Genomic DNA, 20,390 nt, shown 5'->3' on the forward strand with positions numbered 1-20,390 from the left:
AACATTGGGCCTTCTGCTGCACAAAACAGATTCAGTCTCCCTTATTTCAGAGTCGGGGGCTCAGGGTCAGGCTTTACAATCTGTTTAAGAATGCTGCACAGACCTTGCATATGTCACCACCGCAGTCTTTCCAGCTACTGATGACAGCCTAACCCGCCTGTTGAAACAAGGCTGGACCCTGACCTCTCCTCTCCTCGTTCAGGGTTTTAAGACAGAACCATAAAACGACGGGGAGCTTGACTCCTTTCTCTATTCTGGCCGAACCACACCCACACATTCCAAACACGTTAAACCTCCTCCTGCTTTTATATACTAGCGAAGGGACTCCATAACCTTTCATCATCCCTTGCTGCACACTTAGGGCGGGCAGAAGCTCTAGTGGCCACTCCATCCCTCACTGCAAAGCCAGACATCCCGGAGTGGAGCCCATTCCCTTCCCGACTGCTGAAACCCAGCCAAGGAGTCCGGGGCGCTCGGCCACGACCCCCAACTGGGCGGACTGGCCTTCACGGGCCTGGTGGCCCCAGCGCCCTGCTTGGGCGCGGTCCCGGGCTGCGAAGACGTCCAGAACTTGGCGGACCCGCAGCCCCGGCTGGACGAGGGTGGGCGCGCGCCGCTCTCGCGAGAACTCGCGGGGTGAGGGCCGCGGGGGGCTAGAGTGCTGGTGGAGAAGGAGGAGGAGGAGGAGGAGGAGGAGGAAGAAGGAGAGGAGGAGGAGAAAGGGGGAGGCGCGGCGAGCAGCTCGGCAGCCGCGGCAGCTGTTCTCCGGGGAGCCGGCGGGCGGCCCTTTCCCCGTCTTCTCCGCCTCCCCCGCCGCCGGCCGTGATTCAGGCCGTGCGCTTCCCACTTCCGCCCCCTCCGCGTGCCATTGGAACGAGCGAAGCCGAACAAGTTGTGGCCGTCCAGCAGCCGGCTCTTCCCCTCTTCCTCCTCTCCTCCTCTTCTTGTCTCCCTCCCTCTTCTTCCCTGGCCGCCGCCCGAGCCATCGCCGCCGCCCGGAGGCCGAGAGACCGCCGAGCCCCCCAGCCCACGCCGCCGCCGACATGAGCTTCTTGTTGTGAGTAGCCAGGCCCGGCGCGCGCGGGCTTTGTTCGGGAGACCAGGGCCGCGGGCCGCAGCTCGCCTTGGCCCTCGCTGCCTGGGCCGGGCGTTCCCATCCAGCAGGGCTGCGGGAGCCTGCCCGGTGCGCGGGCGCTGCCGGACGCCAGTCGCCTCCCCAGCCCGCTTCGAGCTCGCGTGGAGCCCTCCAGCCGCCAAGGAGGCTCTTTCTCCCCGGACCCCAAGTCCCGACACACCCCGGTGTGTGGATTGGTTGGCCCTGCATTTCTCCATCACCCCGAGGTCTCTCTTCCCTCTTCTCTTGGGTTTGTGGGTTTAGCCGCCCAGCATAGGTACCACCCACTCCCCCTTATGCCCCTCACGCGTCTCCTGCCCGGCGGCTCTGTCTCCGTTTCGCTTGCCCATTGCGTTTATCTGGGTCCAAGAATAGAAGATCGGGCGTTGTACTTTTCCCCGTCACCCCAGCACCCTTTTAACTTCTTAGATTTTAGGAGTGCAGAGTTGGGGAGACAAGTCCTGTGGATGTAACACCCTTAATGAGGCTGCTTTCGGGTCGGGATCCCATGATGACACCCCAGGGTCTTGGGGTCTGGAGCAGCTCCTTGCTTCCCCGAGGCGCCCTTCCTCCCAGTGTGCTCCCCTGAAAAGTACGGGCTTTATCTTTTTAGACAACCACCAAGTAGTAGTCTGAGTAGTGTGCCCTGGGGTTGATTAGGTCCGCTGGGGAGTGGTTTTGCAAGTCGTTTGTAAATGCCAACTTAACGTCACATTTAGGGCTGGTCGTTATTTCATTTACTTATCCTTTATTGTAGACGAATTTGGGGGATGGGCAGAAAGCTGGGATGGCCACTTGGGGGTATGGAGGCAGCAGACAGCCTCAGGTCGTCAGTAAACAGGCCATACACTCTTGAAATTCCTCTTTTGAAAGCTTCATTGTGATTCACCTGTGTTTAATCTGTGGTTAGAAAGCTCATAAAAACTCAGATTGAAACTTGCACCGTATACTCCTTTACTCTTGTGGACAGAATAGCATTTTTCTTCACAACAATAACAATAGCAGTTTTGTTCCCATTCTCTTCTTTCCCCACCTGTAATTTTTAGTCACCACATTGGCACTTGGATCCCGAGAATTTAACTAACCCTAATTTTACGTGTTCAGATGTAGAATATTAGTCCTTTTTTGAGCAGTTAAGCAAAACTGAGTGATCACAGAAGGCTAACGCAGGCCAGATCGCTAATGTTTCTCATAGGCACAAGAGGCCTGGCTTGTGTCACCCTGCCCACCACATGTGAGTTTGAGTTTGGGAAATCTCTTTCTTAGGCTCATCCTAGAAGTTGATTCTGAGTTTGTCATGTAGGTAGTGCTATATGAGAGGACCTAGTGACGTCTGAAAGACTTTGTTTCTTATTTTAGATTGAATCAAGATATCCAGGTATCTCTGCTTGAAACTTCTCATCTTGACTGTATTTTACATTGCTGTTGTTTTATTTCTTCAAGAATTTAAAAGGTGCCTTCAAAATAGCCGTAGGTGATGTCCGTGACTGTTGCTGATGGGCTTATGACTCTTGGAACTCATAGCTAAATTGGTTGGAGCAGGGAAGAACCATATTTGGCTGAAACTAGGGGATGGAGAAGGTTTTGGTGGTATTTTCTGAATACAAATAGGACAGTATCCTTATTTTACATGGCTCAGTATTTAATAGTTACAGAAATGCAGTGGTTTAGTTCATTTCTCCTGAAGCATACTAGTTATGTAAGAAAAATCTTGCCATAACGAATGTATGTATGTATAAGCACCTTTCAGTATTTGTACTATTTGGAGCACAATTTTTCAGTCAGGTCTCATGTAGCAGTTAATATAGTCCCAAAATATTTAGCCATTGTGCTTGACAGTCTGTAAAAATAAATCCAACTTGGTTTTGGTTTTTGTCCACCAGTAGTTTCAAATCTAAAGGGAAGACCTCATAGATGGAAATAATTATTATCAGACATGAAAGAATAAAGTTTTGGTTATTTCATCTATATGTTATTTGGTATAGCTTCCTGAATATTATTTCTCTACAGGTAGGTGAGCAGAAAAATTAAGGGTTGCAAGTTAGGAAATAAATATAAATATTTACCTCCAGTTCTTGGAATCCTACTTTTAAGGCTACTGTGAGTGGGTGGAGCTGAGGAAATAAGGGCAGTGTGAGGTAGGTTTATGAAGGTGCTGACTCAGAACTCCTGAGGGCTTTAAGACAGAAGGAAAGAACTATGGATTAAAAAAAATCATTTAGGGACGCCTGGGTTGCTCAGTGGATTAAGCCTCTGCCTTCCGCTCAGGTCAGGATCTCAGGGTCCTGGGATCGAGCCCTGCATCCGGCTCTCTGCTCAGCAAGGAGCCTGCTTCCTCCTCTCTCTCTGCCTGCCACTCTGCCTACTTGTGATCTCTGTCTGTCAAATAAATAAATAAATAAATCTTAAAAAAGAAACCCATCATTTAATGTACTAGGCACTGAGGTAGGCACTGGGTATCATTTATGAACAAAACCAACAAAAATTTCTGTATTAGTTAAACTTATGTTTTGGTAAGTGATCATAAACAGTGAATATCAGTAAATTATATTGCACGGTAGGAGGCTGTAAGTGCCATGGAACAAAGTAGGGCAGGATAAAGAGGTTTTTTTTTGGGTAGGGAGATGAGGTAGATTAGGTAATCTCCAGAGGATGCCCAGATAATCAGCAGCAGTGATACCTTTTGTAGCGTTTGTCCAAACGCTCAGAATAAATTTGTACAGCATATGGAGATACGACTGGGACAAAGCTTTGGTTGTGCTGCAGACTGGCCTTTGTGTATCTTCAAGTTAATAAGCTAAACTCCCAAATGTACACAGGGAAACTTCACAGGAACTAATTTGATTTTGTAGACTCAAATCTTTAAACATCCTCAGCACCTGCTGTGTGCTAAGCATGGTGCAAGGTGTGGGACTCCAACGTAGTTCAGTTCATAAATGATCATCTTTAGTAGATTGTGATGCAGTCATGGGGGGTCTGAAGAATGTGGAGCAATTTGTTTTATTTGGGCTGGAGGAAGGCTTCATGAAAGAAGCGATGGACAGTTAATGGAATCTGTAACAGGGGTTCTCTGAGAGGGTATGGGGAACTGGAAGATTTCAGTCAGAGGAAGCATCATAGAGATATGAACTTGCTTGTGAATTGCCCATTTTCAGGTTTGTCCAAGAGGCTGTGGAATTGTGGAGCTAGATGGGATCCATCCGTAACCTAGCTTGCTCAACCTTTTAGTAAAATGGCAAAATCACCGACGTCAGGTTACTGGTATAATTACTGGCTTGGGTTGAATCAGAACACAGCCCTCTCAGGGTTTTTCTGGTCTTGGCATTTTATGCATATAACAACATCCAGGGAAACTTAGGATCAGAGTGAGTTCTCAACATTCACTCAAAGTGTACTGAGTGTTCTCTGTGTTTCTAGCATTTTGAAATTGCTAGTCTCTCCTAACCAATAGAATTTCACAGAAATATTTGACTTGGAAAAGACTAAGGTATTATTTCCTGATGTAGGGCTTGGTTGGAACAGAGTTAAAACAAATACTTGTAGTTAACTTTAAAATGAAGTCTGGAGGAAAGATGGTTTAGGGATGTGAATGAATATAAACCAGGTCTGTTTCTGTATAGGAAGAAACAGAGATAGTTTGGGAAAATAAGGAAATGTTTATTGAGGATTGTGCTAGGTAACTTCAATTTATTTATTTATTTATTTTTTAGATTTTATTTATTTATTTGAGAGAGAGAGGGCATATGAGGCAGGTGAGGGGCAAAGGGGGAAGCAGACTCCTGGATGCTGGGTGAGTAGGGTGTCTGATCTGGGGCTTGATCCCGCAACTCCAAGATCACCACCTGAGCCAAAGGCAGACACTTAACAGACTGAGCCACCCAGGTGCCGCTAAATTCAGTTTATCTCTTCTAAAAAATAGCAGTGTAGGGGACACCTGAGTGGCTTAGTCAGTTACGTGCCTTCTGCTCAGTTCATGGTCCCAGAGTCCTGGGATTGAGTCCCGCATTGGGCTCCTTGCTCGGTGGAGCGCCTGCTTCTCTCTCTGCCTGCTCTGCCTGCCGCTCCCCCTGCTGTGCTCACTCTCTCTCTCCTTCTCCCTCGCTAAGAGATAAATAAATAAGATCTTAAAAAAAAAACAAAAACTAGCTATTTAGGAGAGGAGGTGTAGCTGTGTTTATGTCTGTCTCTGTCTCCCTCTCTTTCTGCCTGCCTCCCGCCCCACCCTCCCAAATAATCCCAGCATCATGAAGGCAAATGAGTTGATTTAAGGGCTTTAGCATTTTCACCTATAAAGGAAGTTAATAATAATATTACTACTAATAATAAGTCTTGCTAAGTATTTACCATGTGCCAGGCTCTGTTTCAAATGATTAACTCAATTCAGTAAGTAGCAGGAACCCTATTTTATAGATGAAGAAGCTCTCAAAGAGAGGTCAGGTAATTTGTTCAAAATTATGTAGCCAGTGATATAATGGGGGTCTGAATCCTAGCAGTCTAGATCCAGGGATCCTGCCTCATACTGTTGTATCTATAATTGATAAAGTTATATAAAAAGATAGTATTTAAATAGGCCTTGTTTTTAAGAGAAGTGTCCTTTTCCTGGGCATTAATATTTCATACTCCTGCACTGTTTGCTACGGGTCACCAAGAATATAATGGTGAAAGAAAAAATATAAACTTTTAAATTTAAATAATACTTTAAGATTATTTTTGACTTCCATTTTTAATGTAAAAATAATACACATGTTGGAGAAATCACAATATAGTGCTAAGAAAAGTAGGAAAATAAAAGTCACTCATAATCATTACACCTTCCAAAATGAGTGTTATTTGTATTTTGTGATAACAGTTTCCTAATCTTTTCTGCCATGTTTCTACCATATATAGACCAGGTTTTTCATTTGGAGATTTTTTATGTCAGTAAACATCATTCTGCAACATCATTTTGAATGGCTTTTGACCAAGTGTTAGGAGTTTTGTTGTCTGATAACCTGATTTAATATGTTACGCTTTTTTGGAGGGGCAGAGGAAGTAGAGTAAGTGTGGTCATCTTTTTAGAACTACAGTTTGGGAACTGTAGAGACTTGTCTGGCTTTAGTTTACTTTTCCTCTCTATAGGATTGCTTTTGCTTTACATTACTGAATGCAAAATAATTACTATGTGATTACTTTTACCAATATTGGCTTTTTTCCTCTCCATATAGTTGAAGAGTTTTTGTACCTTTGAATTTTCTAATATACAAACGTACATGTAGTACATCTTTTCAGCTGTATATTCCATTAGGAAGTATTGGGGCAGAATAACTGGGGGTTGCTTGAAAAATATGGTACCTGTTCAGAATGTTGAATTAAGTCCTAGAGAGAACTCCTTTTTTTTTTTTTTTTTAACTCTCCTTTTCTTTCCATATTTCCGTTTTTTAAAATTCAAGATGTAATTAATGTATAACATTGTGTTAGTTTCAAGTGTACAACTTGCATTTTTGTTTTGTATCAGTTATCTAACTTAAGGCCATCTTTTATAGAAGGTTTAAAGTGTAGCTGTGAAGCCTGTTCATTTGCAGAAAGTCATTTTTAAATTTTTTTTTTAAGATTTATCTATTTGACGGAGATCACAAGTAGGCAGAGGGGCAGGTAGAGGGAGAGAGAGGAGGTAGCAGGCTCCCTGCTGGGCAGAGAGCCTGATGTGATGGGGGGACTCCATCCCAGGTCCCCGGGATCATGACCCGAGCCGAAGGCAGAGGCTTTAACCCACTGAGCCACTTGGGCGCCCCCATTTTTAAATTTTATTTTGAAGGATTTTCAAATTTTTAGAGAGGTTGCAAAGAATGGTAAAAAGAATTCCTACATAGTTTTTATCCGGAAACCCCATTTAGTGTCATCTGTTGCTCCCATAATGTTACCCTCAGCAGGAGGATCCAGTCATGAATCACACCCAATTTTGTTCTATGGTCTTCTTCAAAATGAAATGTTTCCTTAGTTTTTCCTTGTCTTTCAGGACCTTGATATTTTTGAGAATTACAGTCCCGTCATTTTGTGGAATATCCCTCAGTTGGAGTTTGTCATGTTTTCTTGTGGTTACAACTGGTTATACATTAGGGGCAAAAATACCACAGAGGTGTTATGTGTTTATCTTACAGCTTCTTACCAGGCGCATGTAATGTATATTTGTTCATTATTGGGAGTGATCCTTTGATTAAACTGTCTACAGAGGTTCTCCAGTGTGAAGTTATTAGATCTTTTTTTTTCCTCCTACTAATTAATATTTTGTGGGGAGGTGTTTTGAGACTGTGTGACTGTCTCATTCCTCATTTTGTTTTCACACACTAGTTGTAGTGTTCATTGATGTATTTTGTCTGAATTATTATTATGATGGTTGTGTCCTAATTCTGTCATTGCTTTTACCTTTATTATTTGAAATTTTTACTGAGAACTAACTCTTCCTGTTTATTTATCAGTGTGGACACTTAGATTCCTATTTTATTTAATGAGTTATAATCTATAACTATATTTGTTTTGGTGCTTATAATGTCTCAGTTTCGGCTAGTGAGAGTCCCATTCAAGCTGACTTCTGTGTCTCTTTGCTTGGCGCTGTCTTTTTTTTCTGAGCACTTTGTAGCTTTCTGGCACAACCAGATCTTCCAGGTTTATCCTACACTTTATCTGCCCTATCCCTGGAAATGGTCATTTGTCTAAGGATTTTGGTTCTGTTTACTGAGAAATAATATTTAGGAAACAGGTGGTAAGTATCTAGGTGATTAGTATGCGCATTACTAAGATATGTTTCTGTTCCCAGACTCTCTCAGTGGACGGTGCTAGAAAACAACATAATCCATACAGATTTACATACATAGATATATATAGATATATAGATACAGACACAGATATATAGATACAGATATCAATATCTGTATATATTGAATGAGTTCACACTAATACCTGTAGTTCTTTATTTTATTTTATTTTTATTTTTTCAGTGTTCCAAATTCATTGTTTATGTACCACACCCAGTGCTCCATGCAATACGTGCCCTCCTTAATACCCACCACCAGGATCACCCATCCCTCTACCCCCTCCCCTCCAAAACCCTCAGTTTGTTTCTCAGAGTCCACAGTCTCTCATGGTTTGTCTTCCCCTCTGATTTCCCCCAACTCACTTTTCCTTTCCTTTTCCTAATGTCCTCCATGTTCTCTCTTATGCTCCATGAGTAAGTGAAACCGTATGATAATTGACTCTCTCTGCTTGACTTATTTCACTCAGCGTAATCTCTTCCAGTCCTGTCCATGTTGATAACAAAAGTTGGGTATTCATCCTTTCTGACGCCTGAGTAATATTCCATCGTGTGTATGGACCATATCTTCTTTATCCATTCGTCTGTTTAAGGGCACCTTGGCTCTTTCCACAGTTTGGGGATTGTGGCCATTGCTGCTATGAACATTCGGGTGCATATTAATACCCGCAGTTCTGAGCCAAGTAGTACAGGGTTCATCCTAGCCTTCTCCCTCTACATATTTTTCACTTTGTTAGTCTGCCAGGCTCCTGTAATCCTCAACATAATGTATTTGCTCAAACCACTGTATATAGCCATTCTTCTAACCCTTCCCGGCCACCCTTCTTGCACCTTGGGCCTCCGAATGTCATCCATGTCTCCTGAGCATGTGTAGGCCTCTGCTTTAGCTGTATTATGGTTGAAAGCGGTCTGAGACTCCACTGTGTATGGTTTAAGTGTGACAGTAATCTAATTTTTTCCCCATGAATCCTGTGTTTAGGATCAATACCTCAGATATGATGGGAGGATTAGAGATACTGAATGTAAAAGGCCTAGCTCAATAAATTCTAGTTAAGTACAGCAGTGGTAACTAGTTCATTATCGATAATTCAGCAGTGTCATGATTGCTCGTAGCTGTTATTATTTTTTATTGACATATTCATCATTTCCGATTACTTAAATCATGGCCAGTTTCTGTAGGTTTATAGTCATGTGTATCGGTGCCGCTTTGATTTTCTGCAGTTAGAACTTAAAAAACGGAGGTTTGAAGGTAAGCGACTATTTGGGTAATAGTTCCCTCCTGGCCAAGTGGCCTTATTATTTATAAAGGGAAGTTTGAATTTGCTTTTATTGCTACTGTTATTTTATCTTTCAGCCTAAATCCTTTGTTCTCAAATTGAAATTTGATAGGAATAGTTCGGTAGTTGTAGTATTGAGTATTAGAGGAATATTTTTTGTGTGTTTCTTTGTAGAAGTAGATAATTGTATGACAGAGACTTTCTTGGGATATGCCTGGGTGGCTCAGTTGGTTAAGTGTCTGCCTTTGCTCAGGTCATGATCCCAGGATTCTGGGATTGAGTCCTGCATCAGGCTCCTTGCTCGGGAGGAAGCCGCCTTCTCCCTCTGCCTGCCATTTGCCCCTGCTTACGCGTGCGTGCGCGCGCGCTCTCTCTCTCTCTCTCAAATAAATAAATAAATCTTAAAAAAAAACACACACAAAAAACCCCAAATACATTCTTAATGTTCAGTGTAAATACAGGATGATTAAGTAGAAGCAGTAGGGGTGAAAGCCTTTTATGGCAACTTTTCTGGTATCTTGGTGCCTAGATCGTGTTCCAGACAGAGGAGCAGCAGCTTGGCCTTTCTCCTCGGTGGGGAATCTGCTTGGTAGTGCCCTGTAGCGTTACATTCAGCTACTGAAGTAACTCTTTGTTTAAAAACTCGCCACGGTTATAGTTTTTACTCACATATGACTGGTTCCATTCTGTAGCTCTTCCCCACATCCTGCCAAATATTCAGAGGGGCCTCTTATTTTCAGCTCTTCAAAATTTCACTTTTGAATCCATGAACAACAAACTGGTTTGACAGAACCGAATTCTCTCCACTGGAGCACAGCGTTGTTTTGAGGACCGATGCCAGTGCCGATTGTCTCTAGTTTATTGTTAAGGACTCCCAAAGGGGTCTTATTGGTCAGCCTTGTCCATTTTTTGTTTTGTTTTATTTTTTTTTATTTTTTTATTTTTTAAAGTAAATTCTGCCTCCACATGCGGCTCCAGCTCTACCGCCTGAGCCAGCCAGGTACTCTAACCTTGCAGTTTTTAATTTGGGAAATGAAAAGTTATCAAGAACCAAAATTAAGTTTTTTTTTCCAAACTCCAGTTATAGACAACCTATTCCAAAAGTGCAGTTCTAAGTTGCTAGATATTTGGGAACCAAAATGTGCCTCAATTGAGATGTATTGGTTTTAGCTTTTTTTTTTTTTTTTTTTTTTAATTTGACAGAGATCACTAGCAGGCAGAGAGACAGGCAGAGAGAGAGGAGGAAGCAGGCTCCCTGCTGAGCAGAGAGCTGGATGCGGGGCTTGGTCCCAGGACCCTGGGATCATGACCTGAGCCAGAGGCAGAGGCTTTAACCCACTGAGCCACCCAGGCGCCCCAGTTTTAGCTTTTGTTAAGTGGGAACATAATTTGGGTGTTGGGACTGTGTTGTCTAGTGATAACTATAGGTTCTAGAGATAACTTTATTATTATTATTATTATTTTAAGATTTCATTTATCAGAGAGAGTGCAAGCAGGGGGAGTGGCAGGCAGAGGCAGAGGGAGAAGCAGGCTCCCCACTGAGTAAGGAACCTGAAGTGGGACTCGATCCCAGGGCCCTGGGATCATGACCTGAGCTGAAGGCAGACCCTTAACCAACTGAGCCACCCAGGCGCCCATTATTACAATTTTTTAATGCTGTTCAACATTTAGAAAAAAGTACCACTAATACCATTGGGAAGAAGGTCTGCTTTTGGCTCTCTGGTGACACAGTGCTACCCCCAGGACTGAGGAGATCAGTATCTCTACATAATTACAGCTCTTGGTTTAAGTCTGTTCTAGGTCCTTAAGGGGTGGAGCTTTGGCATCACTTAGGAGTATGTTAGAAAGCAAGATTTCAGGCCCGAAACCTTGAATTAGAATGAATTTTAAGATTCCTATGTGAAAAGCACATTCAAGTTTGAGAAGCTTTAGATAATAGCAAGTGGACGATGCCCGTGTATTGAGGTAGATGATTCAAAATAAGGTAAAGTAGAAAAATCCTTGAGATTCTAAATAACAGTACCTCTGTTCTTGAGACATTCTGTGAGGCCCTGCCAGATTCAGTGCTTGACCAGACTTCAGTCAGGCTCTTAGAACCTACTCCTAGGCTCACCTGCGCACTTCTGTGTAAAGTTTGCTTTTAGCAGGAACCTTGCTTGTTCAGTTTAACCAGAAGCCCGCAATTTCAGTATCTGATTTAGCTTCGTCTCATCCGCCGTCCCTCAGGTGATGTTCGATCACCTGGCCTGTCTTCATCAAGAATCCTGTTGGGTCAGTTTAGCCAGAACCCTTCTAAGCCTGATGTTTTCTCCTGGTAATTTTCTGTCCGCTCACCCCCGCACCCTGCTCCCACGTGCTGGAATTTCCACTCGCACACGCTGTGCTTAGCTTTGAACCCAGTCTCCACCTGTGCCTTGCCCCCCAGTGTAAAAATCCCATTCCACTGGTTCCTGTATTTAGCTCATTGTTCTTGAATAAAGTTTGCCGCACCATCTTCGACAGTTGTTGGTTTTCTTTCTTTAACTTCTCTCAAGGAGGTTAGGTCCCTTGGTTGTCTTTGTACATCTGTGATTGTTTTAATTCTTAATTAAGGCTTTTCTCCCCTTCTGGACAGTAAGTTTCATAGGGTTTATTGACTGTTTCATTTTCCAGGGTGTTTGGGCCATTTTCTTCCCGCAGTTCACGCGGGTCTTTCGGGTGGAGACTGGAGTCTGCTGGGAGTGGTTGCCCAAAGTCCCAGGGCAGCCTCTGTGATGCGGTGTTTGCTTACCATTCCGGTCTCATCGGAGCCCGCCTTCCCCGTCCTGCCCCCCACAGAGCCCAGCCACTTTATATGTTTGCATTTCTTTCTTTTATTTTTTATTTTGGCGGGGGAGGGGCAGAGGGAGAGGGAGAGAGAGAATCTAAAGCAGGGTTCACGCCTTTTGTGGAGTTCAGGGCTTCACAACCCTGAGATCAGGACCGAGCCAAAATCGAGAGTCACATGCTTAATCCACTGAGCCACACAGGGGGCCCGATTTGCATTTCTCTTACCATGGCATTTCTCCCCGGTCTGCCTGCATTTTAAATGCTCTTCCTGTTCTGCTGGCTGGACTGCCCTTCTCCTTCCCACCCACATTGCTTCAGTTCAAGAGCCAAGTCCTCTTCTGTGCCCTGTGCCCCCTTTCAACTTGTTGGCTACCATTTCAGATTCCTTCGTGTTCCTTATTATAGCCCTCATCGAAAAGATACTGTGCTTGTCAGTTTTCAGGCCTTTCTTCATCAGAATGTGTGACCTTGCAATTTCAAAAGCTGTGTTTAAATCTCTACCAACTAGGGCGCCTGGGTGGCTCAGTGGGTTAAAGCCTCTGCCTTCGGCTCAGGTCATGATCCCAGGGTCCTGGGATCAAGCCCCGCATAGGGCTCTCTGCTCAGCAGGGAGCCTGCTTCCCCCTCTCTCTCTGCCTACTTGTGATCTGTCTGTCAAATAAATAAATAAAATCTTTTAAAAAAAAATCTCTACCACGTAGCACAGTGCCTGGTATATGTTACATACTCAGTAACAAAAATTTTGTTTAAATCAGTGACATTTTCAGGTATTTTCATGGTGGTAGATGGAGGTGTGAGTGATTCCTTTTATTCTGCTCTAATTTTGACTTTCAAGAGACTTCTTGGGAAATATGCGTAGGTGGCTACCACGCACAGGGAGGTTTAGAACATCTGTTTTTTGGATCTTTATCTCACAATTTAAAAAAAAATATTTTAAGATACTAGTGTTTATTGCCCAGCAGTTACAAGTATTCAAGCATGTATTTTTCTACATAACTTATTGTGAGGTGATCAGTGTTAAATAAAATATTAATTTTCATCATCTGTTTCAATTCATGTCTTCTTGACCAATTCTTCATTTTTCCTTCTAATTGCATACCTTTGAGGCAATGAAAAATTTTAACCACAGTAATTATGGACTTGAATATTCATCTGCATCTACCTATATGCTCATTACATGCAGTTGTGCTCCAAGTGGTTTTATTACAGCCATCCTTTGGGGGTTTCTGGAAAACGTCAGGACGACCTTCAGTCTTCTTCATCTCAGAGCCTTTGTTGCACCTCGAAGAGCTCAGCGACTGGCCGGCGGATTCTGCCACCCGGCCTGCTTGCCCATGGGAACTCATGCACCCTCCCCCTTCGATGTCTTCTGGGAAGAGAAAACCATGTCCCAGTTTTGGAGAGACCTCCTTGTCTTACCCTTTTTTCAGGATCTCTATATGCCAGGCATGTTTCCTACCTGCCGCTGTAAGTTGCGTTCCAGTAGCGGTGAGTGAGAGTACCCATTTCCTTGCATCCCTACCACCATTTCACTTAAGAAGAATAATCAAGAAAACTTCTTGGTTTCTTGGGCTTTTCATATTAATACCAAGTAAACAAGGTTTTTTTTTTTTAAATTTTAAATTTTTTTTTTAAGTAGGCTCCATGCCCAGCATGGAGCTCAGTGTGGGGCTTGAACTCAGGACCCTGAGATTAAGACCTGGGCTGAGATCAAGGGTGGGATGCTTAACCGTCTGAGCCACCCAGGTGCCCCCGAAGTAAACAAGTTAGTGGTAAAGATTCTTCCAAAGAATTTCTGTCCCCATTCTTTCTCCTTCTTCCTCCGTCCCTTCCCCCCTTCTTTCCTTCCTTCCTTCCTTCCTTTCTTTCTTTCTTTCAAGATTTTATTTGCTCACTTGACAGAGACACGGCAAGAGAGGGAACACAAGCAGGGGGAGTGGGAGAAGGAGTACTAGGCTTCCCACTGAGCAGGGAGCCTGATGCAGGGCTGAATCATGACTTGAGCCAAAGGCAGATGCGTCACAATTGAACCACCCAGGAGCCCCCCTCTTTATTTCTAACAAAGTAGTTAGGCGCTTGCTTCTATTACCATCAGTCTTTTTACTCTTTTATTTTAAAAGGGTAAAATAATACTTTTTATGTTACAATTTAGAATGGAGCTCTTTGTTAATAATTGAAATTTAAATCTTAATAGTCATATAAAAAATATAATTAAAATTTTTTTTGTTGTGTGCTTAATGGTCACAGAATTAATAATTTAAAATATTAATAACTTAATAGGAAAATACTAATTTTCTCCAAGAGGTGCACAGATAATAGTCTGTAAGGGGGGTTTTATAAAATGAAATATTTAACTTTAATTGAATTTCTTTTTGCTGATAGTTTAATGCAGATAATGAACTGATAATTTAATGCAAATAAGGAATATGTTTGGGAAGCAGATGGCATACGTGGAGCTGTAAAAATGCCTTGTGGATTCTGAAGCTTTTCACCTATTACTTTTAACATATTTATTGCTTTTCTCGTGGAGTCTGAGAGAGAGCTCTGCCGGGTTTTGCTCTCTGTATTATTTCAAAGTAGATTTTTTTTCCCTAAAATATGAGTAAATAGTAGTATTTCAGTTGCTGTTGAATCTGAAGCGTATGCTTTTACGAAGTGCTTATAGTTTTGAGCATTAAGGTTGACTGTTTTAAGCATGAGAAAGTTACAACTCAGAACACTTTATCATTTTATCGGTAAACATATTTGTATATATGAGAAATCCTGGTAACCTTAATACATTTGTTCCTTTTTCTTTTTTTTTTTTTTTAAGATTTTATTTATTTATTTGACACAGAGAGAGAGAGATCACAAATAGGCAGAGAGGCAGGCAGAGGGAGAAGGAGAAGCAGGCTCCCCAAGGAGCAGAGAGCCCGATGTATTTGTTCCTTTTTCTAATGGCAGTTCTGATACTTACATTTCACTTAGTTCAAAGAAGAAACTGTGGGTGATGAGAGATTTTTGCAGTTTTATGCATTTTTTTTCTTTTTCCCCTCTTCGGTTGTTTTCACTGATTTGTGTTATCCTTTCATAGTTTTTTTTTTTTTTTTTTTTTTTGCCAGACAGAGGTCAGAAGTAGGCAGAGAGGCAAGTGGGGGAAGGGGGGAAGCAGGCTCCCTGCTGAGCAGAGAGCCTGATGAGGGATCCCGGATCATGACCTGAGCTGAAGGCACAGGCTTTAACCCACTGAGCCACTTAGGCGCCCCCCTTTCACAGTTTATTTATTTTTTTTTAAAGATTTTATTTATTTATTTAACAGACCGAGATCACAAGTAGGCAGAGAGGCAGGCAGAGAGAGAGGGGGAAGCAGGCTCCCCGCTGAGCAGAGAGCCTGATGCGGGGCTCCACCCTGGGATCATGACCTGAGCCGAAGGCAGAGGCTTTAACCCACTGAGCCACCCAGGTGCCCCCCTTTCACAGTTATAAATGGCTGAGGTTGAAGTCCATTGCAGGTACTAGGGAGCATTGCTGAATCCCAGGTAATGCAAAAATGTCATTTTTACAGTATTAGGATTGAAGGGGCTTTTTTTTTTTTTTTTTTAATTGTACCACCCCTGGAGTTTTATATAGACCTTTCTCTGCCTTCTGTTCCCAAGCTTGACTGCATCTGATTATTTTCATATGGGCCTTCCTGACATCACACTAGTAACTACAGGCTGTTCTTGTTAGCTTTCATTTAGAGGAATAATTGCCCAGTGCTTGGGTGCCATAAGCTCATGCTTAGATTACTGGTGATAGGAATTTGATTGCTTTTGGTTTTCTCAAAGGCCGTTGTTTTATCAAGTTGATTGAATCTGGCAGTTTCTAAGGTGAATGAATCTTTCTGAAATAATTTGATAGTAGACCTAAGCAATAGCAGCCACTAGCTAGCTAATAAGCCATTAGGATGAGAAGTCTCCATATATAGGTGATTTTGGCTTACTGATCTTTGGTGTACTATAAATATGATGTCATAAATATATTGCATAGTATGCTTTGATTTTAAAGATAGAGCAGTTTATTAACATTTCTGTAAACAATCTATTGCCATGTTTTCATAAGCATTCACTTTTTTAATTTAAGCTTTCGTACTTTAAACAATTTTATTCTTATTATACATGTCCATGATTTAGTTTAGAGTTAAATAGTTCTATAAGTCTTGTCATAAAAACAACCCCTTTTTTCCTGCTTCAGGATATAGCCATTTGAACTCTTATCTGATTGTTTTAATTTCTTATCTCTAATTTCTTGTTACTTATTTTTTTCATTTCTAGGCATTAAATATTAGATTCTCTTTCTTTTTTTATTGAAGTATAGTTGACATATATAGTATTAGTTTCAGGTGTACAACAGACTGAGTCAACATTTGTATACATTGCAAAATGATCACCACTGTAAGTCTAGTTAAACATGTGTCATCAAAGTGTGATGCAGTATTATTGACTATATTTCTTATGCTGTATATTACATCCCTATGACTTATTTATTCCATAACTGGAACTTTGTATTTCTTGATCTTTTTGCACTCCCACTGTCGCCCCTTCCCTCTGGCAACCACCAATCTGTTTTATATATCTATGTGTCTGGGTCTGTTTTGTTTTGCTTTTTAGATTCCACACTTAAGTGAAATCATGTGGTATTTATTTGTCTTTCTCTGACTTATTTCACTTAGCATAATACCCTGTAGGTCCATCCATATTGTGGCAAATGGTAAGATTTCATTCTTTTTTTATGGCTGAGTACTATTTATGTGTGTGTGCACGCTCGTGTGTGAGACATTCTTTACTCATTCATGTATTAATGGACACTTAACACTGTTTCCATATCTTGGATATTGTATATCATGCTGCAGTAAATGTTAAGAGTGCATATATCTTGTTGATTTAGTACTGCTTCCCTCCTCCCGAGTGCATAGACACTCAGTAAGTAGTGGAATTGCTGGCTTATTTAATAGTTCTTTTAGTTTTTTGAGGAACCTCCATACTTTTCCAGAGTGGCTGTTGCAGATTACATTCCCACCAACAGTGCACGAGGGTTCCCTTTTATCCAAATCCTCCACAATACTTGTGATTTCTGATCTTTTTGGTAATAGCCATCCAGACAGATGTAAGGTGATCTCTCATTGTGTTTTTTATTTGCAATTCCCTGTGACTAGTGATGGTGAGCACCTTTTCATGTGCTTTTTGGCCATCTATTTGTCTTTTTTTGACAAAAAAAGCGCACCTGGGTGGCTCAGTGGGTTAAAGCCTCTGCTTTTGACTCAGGTCATGATCCCAGGGTCCTGGGATCGAGCCCCGCATCGGGTTCTTTGCTCAGCGGGGAGCCTGCTTCCTCCTCTCTCTCTCTCTGCCTGCTTCTCTGCCTACTTGTGATCTCCCTCTGTCAAATAAATAAATAAAATCTAAAAAAAAAAAAAAAAGAAAAAAAGAAAAATGTCTATCCAGGTGCTCTACCTGTTTTTTAATTTTTTGTTGTTGTTATTGTTACTGAGTTGTATGAATTCTTTATGTATTTTGAATATTAACACCTTAATGAATGTATTGCTTGCCAGTATCTCCTCCCATTCAGTAGGTTGCTTTTAAGAATCCCCTTCATTTTTGCTTTTGTTTCCCTTTCTTTTGAGGTCAGATCCAAAAAAAGTGTATCACTAAGACTGACGTCAAGGACTTAACCAACTGTTTTCTTTTAGAAATTTTATGGTTTCAGGTCTTATATTCAAGTCTTTATTTTTTAAAAGATTTTATTTATTTATTTGAGAGAGAATGAGGGAGAGAGAGCACTGGAAGGGCGAGGGTTAGAGGGAGAAGCAGACTCACTGCTGAGCAGGAAGTCCTAGGCGGGAGTCAGTCCTGGGTCCAGGATCATGACCTGAGCTGAGGGCAGTCACTTTATCCAGCTGGCCCCCCATTCAAGTCTTTAATCCATGTTGAGTTAATTTTTGTGTATGATGTAAGACAGTGGTCGGTTTCATTATTTTGCATGTAGCTGTCCAGTTTTTCCAACACTGGAACCTTGGCATGCCTGTGTGGCTCAGTCAGTTAAGCATCTGATTTCTGGTTTTGGCTCAAGTCATGACCTCAGGTATGTGGAATCGAGCTCAGTGTGGGCTCTGAACTTGTTGTGGAGTCTGATATTGGTACTATCTCTCTCCTTTTCCCTTCCCTTATGTTCTTTTCCTGCTTGTATGTGCATGTGTGGGCGCTGTCTCTCTCAAATAAATAAATATTTTTCCTGTGCCTTTTAAAAATTTTTAATTCAGGGGCGCCTGAGTGGCTCAGTGGGTTAAAAATTTTAATTTAATTAATTAACGTATAATGTATTACTGGTTCCAGAGGATATGTCTGTGATTCATCAGTCTTACGTAATACCCGGTGTTCATTACATCACATGTCCTCCTTAGTGTCTATCACCCAGTTACCCCTAGTGTCTGTCACCTAGTTACTCCATACCTATACCACCTTTCCCCTCCAGCAACCCTAAGTTTGTTTCCTATGATTAAGAGTCTCTTATGATTTGTCTCCCTCTCTGGTTTTGTTTTGTTTTTTTTTTCCCTCTCTTTTCCTATGACCCTCTGTTTTGTTTCTTAAATTCCACATATCAATAAGATCATATGATAATTGTCTTTCTCTGATTGACTTATTTTGCTTAGCATACCACCTCTGGTTCCAACCACATCATTGCAAATAGCAAGGTTTCTTTTTTTTGATGGGTGTATAATATTTCAGTGTGTGCGCATGTGTGTGTGTGTCTGTGTGTGTGTGTACCACATCTTCTTTATCCATTCATCTGTTGATGGACATCTTGGGCTCTTTCCATAGTGTGACTGTTGTGGACATGCTGCTATAAACATTGGGGGGTAAGTGCCCCTTGGGATCACTACATTTGTATCTTTGGGGTAAATAACCAGTAGTGCAATTGCTGGGTTATAGGGTAGCTCTATTTTCAACTTTTTGAGGAACCTCCATACTGTTTTCCCGAGTGCCTATACCAGTTTGCATTCCCACCAACAGTGTGGAGGTTTCCTCTTTCTCCACATTCTTGCCAACATGTGTCATTTCCTGACTGGTTAATTTTAGCCATTCTGACTGGTGTGAGGTGGTATCTCATTGTGGTTTTGATTTGTATTTCCCTGATGCTGAGTGATGTTGAGTGCCTTTTCATGTGTTTGTTGGCCATTTGGATGTCTTCTTTGGAGAAATGTCTATTCATGTCTTCTGCCCATTTCTTGATTGGATTATTTGTTCTTTGGGTGTTGAGTTTGCTAAGTTCTTAATAGATTTTGGATACTAGCCCTTTATCTAATATGTCATTTGCGTATATCTTCTCCTATTTTGTCAGTTGTCTTTTGGTTTTGTCAGCTGTTTCCATTGCTGTGCAGAAGGTTTTAATCTTGATGGAGTCCCAGTAGTTCATTTTTGCCTTTGTTTCCCTTGCCTTTGGAGACTTGTCCAGCAAGAAGTCGCTGCAACTGAGGTCAGAGAGGTTGCTGCCTATGTTCTCCTCTAGGATTTTGATGGATTCCTGTCTCACATTTAGGTCTTTCATCCATTTTGAGTTTATTTTTGTGTATGGTGTAAGAAAATGGTCCAGTATCCTTCTTCTACATGTGGCTGTCCAAAATTTCCAATACCATTTGAAGAGGCTTTTTCTCTTGGATTTTTTTTCCTTCTTTCTTAAAGATTATTTTACCATATTGCTGAGGGTCCATTCCTGGTTTCTCTATTCACACACACTGATGTGTGTGTGTTTTTGTGCTAGTACCATCTGTCTTGATGATTAGAGCTTTGTAATAGAGCTTGAAGTCTGGAATTGTGATGTCACCAGTTTTGGTTTTCTCTTTCAACATTCCTTTGGCTGTTTGGGGTCTTTTCTGATTCCATACAAATTTTAGGACTGTTTGTTCCAGTTCTGTGAAAAAAGTTGATAGTATTTTGATAGGGATTGCATTGAATGTGTAGATTGCTCTAGGTAGCCTACACATTTTAACAATATTTGTTCTTCCAATCCATGAGCATGGAACATTTTTCCATTTCCTTGTGTCTTCCTCAGTTTCTTTCATGAGTGTTCTATAGTTTTCTGAGTATAGATCCTTTGCCTCTTTGGTTAGGTTTATTCCTAAGTATCTTGTGGTTTTAGGTACAATTGTAAATGGGATTGACTTCTTACTTTTTCTTCTGTCTCCTTGTTTGTGTATAGAAATGCAACTGGTGGGGTGCCTGGGTGGCTCAGTGGTTTAGGCTTCTGCCTTCGGCCCAGGTCATGATCTCAGGGTCCTGGGATCGAGCCCCGCATCGGGCTCTCTGCTCAGCGGGGAGCCTGCTTCCCCCTCTCTCTCTGCCTGCCTCTCTGCCTGCTTGTGATCTCTATCTGTCAAGTAAATAAATAA

General features: G+C 42.0%; 1 protein-coding gene across 1 annotated transcript in view; it reads left to right on the forward strand.

The window, feature by feature from the left end:
* The first annotated feature begins 679 nt into the window (after positions 1-679).
* The window catches only part of MOB1B (MOB kinase activator 1B), a 49,706-nt gene continuing 29,995 nt past the window's right edge, over positions 680-20,390 (forward strand). Inside the window, exon 1 of the mRNA XM_080796834.1 lies at positions 680-1,057. Within this exon, the coding sequence (XP_080652960.1) occupies positions 1,044-1,057 (14 nt within the window). The 5' untranslated portion in view covers positions 680-1,043. The remainder of the gene's footprint in view (positions 1,058-20,390) is intronic.

Source organism: Martes martes (genome assembly GCF_963455335.1).
Source record: "Martes martes genome assembly, chromosome: 2".
Taxonomy (NCBI): Eukaryota; Metazoa; Chordata; class Mammalia; order Carnivora; family Mustelidae; genus Martes; species Martes martes.